At 35.2% G+C, this 8,320-nt stretch overlaps 1 protein-coding gene across 1 annotated transcript; it reads right to left on the bottom strand.

Annotated features, from left to right (window-relative positions):
* Window positions 1-473: 473 nt before the first annotated feature.
* LOC123273931 lies at window positions 474-1,142 on the bottom strand. Its single transcript, XM_044741415.1, has one exon. It carries the CDS (start codon window positions 1,140-1,142, stop codon window positions 474-476), a length of 669 nt encoding a protein of 222 aa, XP_044597350.1.
* Between the last annotated feature and the right edge of the window lie 7,178 nt (window positions 1,143-8,320).

Raw genomic sequence — 8,320 nt, 5'->3', positions numbered from 1 at the left:
TTAAATGGTCCAAAAGAATTCGCACGTGTTCTTCGTGGTCTTCCTCGTTGTCTGAAAATACCAGGTAGTCATCGACATAGAGGAATGCGAAGTTGAGGTCGCGGATTATTGAATCACCGTGGCGTTGGTATGTTTGGGCCGCGTTTCGGAGACCATAAGGCATACCAAGATATTCATAGAGTCCCCAAGGTGTGATGATGGCCGTCTTTTCTATGTCATCTGGGTGCATGGGTATGCCCAGATAAGGACGCTTTTTCAGCGTCTATCTTGGAGAAGACTTTCTTATGGACCAAACATGGAAATAAGTCTGAGATGAGAGGTGACGGGTATGAATCGGGTTCAGTGATGGCATTCAGTTGGCGATAATCACCGCACATTCTGCAGGTTCCGTCTTTTTTCGAGACCATGTGGATCGGACTGGCGTATTGGCTGCTAGATGGTCTGATGATACCGGCGTCAAGTAGTTTTTGGATTTATTTTTTGGCTGCTGTGGCCTTTTCACCAGCCAGTTTGCGTGGTCTAGCTGTTGGTGGCGGACCATATGTGATGATTCGGTGTGAATAACCTTTTTTGCTCATACACGGTCTGCTGAGTGGTTTGGTGATGTTAATGTACTGTTTGAGGAGTTCAGCGTACCTGGACGGAATCAGTGAGCTGACAGTTGATATATTGTAATGTTCGATTGGTCCCGTTTCGCCTTTTACTGCTAGCTGCGTCGTTGAATCAATTAATTGACGGTTTGCTATGTCAATTAATGGGTTGTAGTTTGCTAGGAAGTCTGCACCGATTATTGGCGTTGGTACATCCGCGATGATGAATGACCAGGGAAATTGTCGACGAAGATTGAGATTGACATCAATGGTCTCAGTCCCGCACGTGGTGATTTCTGATGAGTTTGCCGCGTACAAGGTGAGAATATCTGGGTTGCGATTTTTCCGAAATTTGCTGGCTGGCAAGATGGATACCACCGAGCCAGAGTCGACGAGGAATTTTAATTGTGTGGTTATGTCGAAGACATGAAGACGGAGCTCACGTGGTTGAGTTACAGTACTGTCGCCGACGGCTCCGACCGACGACAGTGACATTAGTTTTCCGGCGGCGTAAGTTTTAAAGTCCCGGAGAGCTTGCAGGGCATAGTGCATTTACGAGCTTCTGCTCCGAATTTGTTGTCGAAATAGCAAATGCCGTTTCTGTTCAGCGTAGTTGACCTTGATCGTGATCGATGTCCTAGCTGGAGTGATTGCAAAGTCTATTGTAGTTGAGCAAGTTGCTGTTGGATTTGCTGCTGTTGCGAAGCGAGGTGCTGGAATTGTTGTTGTGTGTTGAGTTGCTGAATTCTCAACTCATTGATGTCATTTGCCCCTTGGTCAATCGACTGTTGCATTTTCTGCAATTGGCTATCTGCAAGCAGAGGATTAGATGCGTAATTTTTACCTGATGTGGCCATTACCTGGGTTTTCGGTGACATGTCGCAGAATCGGTCAGTGAACTCGGCAATTGCGTCAAGCGGTAGTGTGCTCGAGGTTATCAAATACGGTTGTATCTATGCTGGAAGCCGCTCGAGCCATAGTTGCTGCAAAATGGTATCGTCGATGGATCATTAGCTAGTTCCCGCATTTGTCGGAGAAGTTGGGTCGGTTTTTTACCGTCGAGCTTGACTTCTCGTAGTAGTTTGTTAACCTGCTTCTACCTAGAGTCGTAAATTCGTGCTATAACAGTTTTTTTTAGAGTTTCATACTTATCTGCGCTGGCTCTTGTCGAATCAAGTCAGATAACTGCTCAATCGTCTCGGAATCCAAGGCCTTGATGACCGTGAAGTACTTGATTCGATCATCGTGGATGTTGCAGGTGAAAAATTCCGCTTCCGTCATCACAAACCAGAGATCAGGACGGGTTTTGCAGAATGCTGGCAGCGTTGGTCGTGCTACATTGTATTGTTGGTCCGGACGCAACATGCTGCTGTAAAGAAGCGGATTAATTGGGTATGTTGCCGTTTGTTTACCTGGTGGTAATTGGATTTTCGGTTTTGTGCCCGTATTGGTGTTGTTGTTGTCTATTTTCAGGCTATTAATGATTTCTTCGGAACTTGCGTTGTCCAGGACGAGAGTATTGTCATTCTCGTAGACGGGATTACCTTGGGCGTCGTATCCTAATAATTTGTTGTTGGAGTCCACAGTTTTCTTGTCCGGTGTGCGAGTAAGACTCATTTTTATCAATTTTTTATAGTTTTTTGATTTTATAACTTTTTTATTGCGATGTAATTGGTTGCGCGTCGGTTTATTTCGCGGTATTGTCTTTGGCGGGATGCCGTGTATAACCGCGTTTCGATCACTTTGATCACGTCGGGGTCACCAATTGTGGATTCAAGGGGAATACACTATACTAAAAATAACTAGACCAAAGTGATACGATTATTATTATATATAAGTCCACGAAATATATTTAAATAATTAATTATTATTTAATAAACTTTTATTAGATTGGATTGCATCCACAGCTGTGGTGGTATATAGGGCGATTTATTTGTGTCCGTCTGTGTGTGTTCTATATTCCGTTGGAGGGTCCCAGTTGTTGGCGCTTGGCGGTGTTGAGGCGTTTTTGGTTGCAGGTCTGCTGCCAGAGGCGTGACTGCGCTGATAGTACCGCCACAAGAGTGAGTGGGGACAGAGCCGAGGAAGAAAGAAACTCACCAACAAGATTCAGAAGATTTAATGTGACTGAACAGTCCAGCCAAGTAGACACGCAAAAAGTAATAAACAGCTATCCCAGGTAATTATCTTATTTCGCTCGACTTTTGTGGAACGAAGCGATAAAACTTTATTAATTATTGCTTGCTAGGCCTTTCTGTCAGCTAGCATTAGTTAATTTAATTTGTAATAAGTACTAATGCCGATTTGCAGTTACAGGTAAAATATTTGCTGGGGAGTATGTGACGCGACGCGCTGACCAAGGCTTTGCCGTCAGACCAAGTAACTACTCACCGAGGAGATTTTAGTACCAGCATCGAGACGAGGAGTTTGCAGCTCGACGAGGGAATGCACAATTAAAATCATAATAACTCCAGGTACAACTATTATGTCTAAATGATCTCTTGGTGGTGCGGCGTCAGCCAGGCATTCAAGTCGACTGAAGGTCATCGCCATTTCGCGTTCGGTCACAATCATTAGTTTAAGAATTGAGTCACTAGAATTTACTTAAAATATTGTATAGAATTTATTAATCAGAAATCTTTAGAATGTCAATAAGAATTTAGTCGTATAATTTACTTAAAATATCATTTGGAATTCATTTATTTAGAATTTATTTACGCAGAATATTATTTAAAATATTATTTAGAATTTATTCAAGAATTTATTTCAAATCATATTTGGAATAAATTTCAGAACAATCGAGACAAGTCCAGAATAAAATTAAGAATGAATTTAAGAACAAGTTAGAAATAAAAGTACTAAATATTTAATTAATGAAACCAGGAATTATTTCGATTAATTAATTTACTACGTAGGCAGAGTTTGGATTGACTTTACTAGGAATAATTTCGGTTGGTCAATTCATGACTTCGGTGCCATGTAAAACAAATTGTCTTTGGTAATTGACCTTAAGTGAATTTATCTAACTAATTGCATAAAGTAAAATCAGTAAAACGTTTTAGAGAAGTTTTAGTAAAATCATTTGAAGTTAAATTAATTAAAATCAGTAAAATAAGTTATAATAAAAATTTAATTGCTCAAAATAAAATTTGTCTGTAATAAAATTAGAATCAGTCAAAATCACTAAAATTGTTAATGTAAATTATTTAATTGAAAGTAGAAAATAAAACTGGTAAAAATTCGTCAGAGAAAAAAAATAACACCAAAAACTTGCGACAGAGACGCAAGACCGAGCGAGAGCGTCAGCCATCTTGTCCCGCGCGAAGCGCTGAGTAGAGGACACTCAAGGTCGAGACTAAAATCTTACTGTGTTGCTAGACAGAATATAATCCTCAAATAAAATAAAATAAATGCTAAGTTTTTCAACCAAACACAATAGAAAGTAAAATGAAATAATTTAGGTAAAATAAAACTCGGTTATTCAAGGACAAGTAAAATAGTTTAGTCAAAATAAAACAAACAAAATCAATTAATGAATTTTTAGTTAATAAAAATTGAGTTCTTAATTAAATAAATAATTCTTAAATTCTGGGAAAATAATTCAGACTAAAATTATAAACGACCTAATAAAATATTTAATAAATTCTGGTAAAATAAATTAAGTAAATTTAATGTTAAAACTTGGAAAAATTAATTTGTAAAATCTCGGAAGTAACCAAACATTGTTGGCAGATTATTAAGACTTCTGTCAATAGATTTTAATCTATTAATTCAAGATACAAAGACCTCTTGTAATTAAATATTTATTGTTGTATTATTAAGACCACGGCAATAAATTAGTTAATGATTTTAATTTGAAATTTGGAATTAGGATTTATAATTAAGTTGGGATGAATGGAATAGTAATTTTGGGAAATAAATATATAAATTTTAATCTGTAAAATCCGGGGAAATATTTAGTGTGTTTGGAAACTAATTAATAGTGTGGGTGGGTTAGTATTAAGTATTGTAGTGTTGCCTAGGGATTCATGGTATCCTCCTCTGTTTCCTGGGCACACTTAGAGTCCTTTGCATAGACGCCCAGGTGGGGGTGCAATAGGCGTAAGATAGAAAATTAAATATTGTGGGTGTGTGTGGAAAATATTATTGCAGTGTAGCCTAGGGATTCATGGTATCCTCCTCTGCTTCCTGGGCGCACTTAGAAGCCGTTGTATAGACGCCGGATTTGGGGTACAACGGTAGTAAGCTAGAAACCGCGGTATTGACGCTCCATATGAGGGTACTGTCGGGAATAGTAACTATGATAGAAACCGCGGTATAGACGCTCCATATGAGGGTACTGTCGGGAATAGAAACTATGATAGAAACCGCGATACAGACGCTCCATAAGAGGGTATCGTCGGGATTAAGTTTATTTGATATTTTGTAAGAGGATTTTATTGTATATTAATGGTTAGTTAAATAAAATAAATTGTAAAAATGAATTTCTTTTAATAATTTCTGTATCCTTCCTAATGATCTCTCACGACCCTGAGTCTTCACTCCATGTTCTGGTCCAGTTTCTGGATACTGTACGAAAAATCCAGTGGTGCCCTAAATAAATTTAGGGGCGACCAAGAGAGCGGTAGATTCCCGTTTCAATCCAATCTAAAACAATATTGAAAAAAAGTATTGTTGATAAAAAAAAATCTTTTAATTGTGTAACTAAATAAAACATTCTTGAGATTATGGAAAATGCTTTAAAAATTATCAAAAATATAACAAACTAACCTTTTAAGTTTTCGTCGTGTTCCCATTGCTTCGAATATTTTGGAGCGTATTTTTTTTCTTTAAAACAATTTGTTTTATTGCTCATATCAACTATTTGTGTTATAATAAAGCTGCAGTTATTATACACGATATATTTAAAAAGTAAAACTTGATTCTTACTAGACTAAAAACATGTCAACGTTTAAATGTCAAAATCCACTGGGTATCATATACTATAATACAGGTGCGTAAATCTATAGCTATATTACATCTACAATAAGTTTGTAATGTATATAGGTATAACTCCCGAGGGCTCCACTTATACTTTGCTTTAGTATATATACATTGAAAATGTTCTTTTAAAAATTAATAATTGAAGAATTGTTATTTTTTATTAATTTTTTATTTTAAAATATATTTTCTGACGAATATAAAATTCCCAAAAAAATACCCTAAAAAATTTATCCCCTAAAACTTTCCCGCTATTTGCAAAATACCCCTAAATTTAGGGGAAAATCCCCCAAGTTGGTATCACTGATTATCCCGTATATTATTGTAACCCTTGAGTCATAGTCATCTGTATAATCTCATTATTGTTAATAAACGTCTCTTAACCGAATAACGCGTTCCTTACATATCCTTGAGTGGATTTTGGGATGAATTAACACCATGAGGTAATTTATAACGTATCGGTTAAAGTGACTTCCTTAGTTGGAAAATTTAAGACAAGTAAAAGAGAAGTTTTACAAAAAAATAGGTTAATATATAGACCGTAAAGAATTAGAGGAAATATATATTTTTTTTTAAGAAAGAACTTGTAAGTTGTAGAAGTTAGTTGGATGCATTTTTTCGTTTTAAAATGACGACATCCTTCTAGGAAGAGCGGCCATACTTGTAGAGCACGCAGGGGGTCTTACACGGGTACGTATTCTCGGTACATGAGTATTCAAAAAAAGTAAAGCATGATGGCGTCTTGGTCTAGTCGGATTGGTAGTTAAATTACCTTAATCCCGCCTAGTCCAGCGTTGGGCAGCTTGGTCTGTTTTTCCTAATGTTACCGAGGGTGAGGGACCAGAGGGGGGACAGAGGTATGACACGTGGATAGTCGGGTAACAAGGATTATGCTAGCTCAACGTTAGGATATTTTATCGGCAATATAATGTCTCAGTTTTAACGGACTTTTATATGGTTTAGAATTTATTAATTATAAAAACTGGTTCTAGTTACGCTGGCCGTAACACTGAGAGTTTTATTCTCTTCTTCACGTTAGTTCGATGGAAATACATCAAACTTGAATACTAGTAAAGCTGGAAGCTTGTGGTATCTGTTCGAGTTATAAAGATGTTAATTAAGTGAAAGATAGTGAAAGAAAATTTGAATGAGAGCAAAGATGAACTTTGAAAAAATAAAATGGGGATTGGTTGCCAAGCCAGGAATCGAATCTGGATCTCCCTGATAATATGTCAGGAGCTCTCATTCAAATTTTCTTTCACTTAATTAACATCTTTATAATTCGAACAGATAACACAAGCTTCCAGCTTTACTAGTATTCAAGTTTGATGGATTTCCATCGAACTAACGTGAAGAAAAGAATAAAACTCTCAAACAGTAAAGGGAAGATGGACCGTCCATCTATCGGCTTGAATCAGATTCACTAGTCACTGTGACCAAATAGGCTGAATAAAATTCTAATTTAAATATATACGTGGGTCACTGAAAAAATAACTCTGAAAATTTATATATATATATATATATATATATATATATATATATATATATATATATATATATATATATATATATATATATATATATATATATATATTAGGGTGCTTCATTTAAAACGAAAAATTTTTTTTTTTCGCTCATACATGAAAATTTTGTTCCTTTTATCGAAAATTGCATTTTTTATATTATAAAATCTCTACATGTCAATTTAAAAAAATTTTTTTTTGTCATAATTTATTTGTTACAAAAATTATTAAAATTATCAAATTTCTGGTAAATTAATTTTCATCACAATTAAACAGCTTGATATTAATTAATTATTTTTACTTTCGTTAAAAATATGAACGTTGTAATGTCAACCTCACTTCTTCAATATTGACAGTTAGATTGTGTTTTTTTTTGTTATTTATTTTAATTTTAGCAGTTTTCACCGTCAATTCCGTGCGACAAGGATAGTTTGAGTGCACTAAGAATAATTTGCGTGCGATAAGTAAACTTGTCACACTCAAATAACAGTTTCATCTATGAAAAAACTCATGCGTAATTTTAAAATGCGCAAACAGCTCTTTTTCAACCGTAACAGCGAGCGCCAAGATGCTACTTTTCCCGCATGAGTAATACAAAATTATTTTTTGCATTTGTTACTTTTATTTTTATTTACGGCACTGTTAACCTTAAGTGTTAATTAAGCAAGTGTTAATAATTTTATCGCGAGAAAACAATGAATTAAGCTCTGATTACAATTATTTCAATCTAAGACGCTTTGTTCTCTACATCATACGTTTTACCTACGTATATTTGAAAGCTCCACGATAGTAAAATCAGTGTAATAAACAATAAATTTTTCTATCAATAAAAAATAATTGAATAAAGTTAAATTTGTTAAAAAAAAAGCGTATACTGATTCGATAATAAGGTAGAGTTAAAAAATCATACAATAAAAATTGAAATTTCATATTTTTTTTAGATTTTAATACATTAACCTGTTTATACCTTTTGGACTACGCACCTCAGAAAATTATTACAGGGGTATTTTTGTATGAAATTTAATTTCCTGCAAATTATTGTCTGACAATTTTCTTATAACTTCAACTGTTTTGTTGATAAGAACGAAAATATAACAATTTTTGAGAAAATAGAGGTTTCGAGGCCGACACCGACGAGACGGGTTCAAATACAAAAAAATGTTAGAGGGCACTTTCAAAGGGTCACTAATATACTATAGTATATTATAGGGTCAACATGAAATTTGA

Source organism: Cotesia glomerata, unplaced genomic scaffold (genome assembly GCF_020080835.1).
Source record: "Cotesia glomerata isolate CgM1 unplaced genomic scaffold, MPM_Cglom_v2.3 scaffold_17, whole genome shotgun sequence".
NCBI lineage: Eukaryota > Metazoa > Arthropoda > Insecta > Hymenoptera > Braconidae > Cotesia > Cotesia glomerata.
This window is presented reverse-complemented; position numbering and strand designations above follow the sequence as displayed.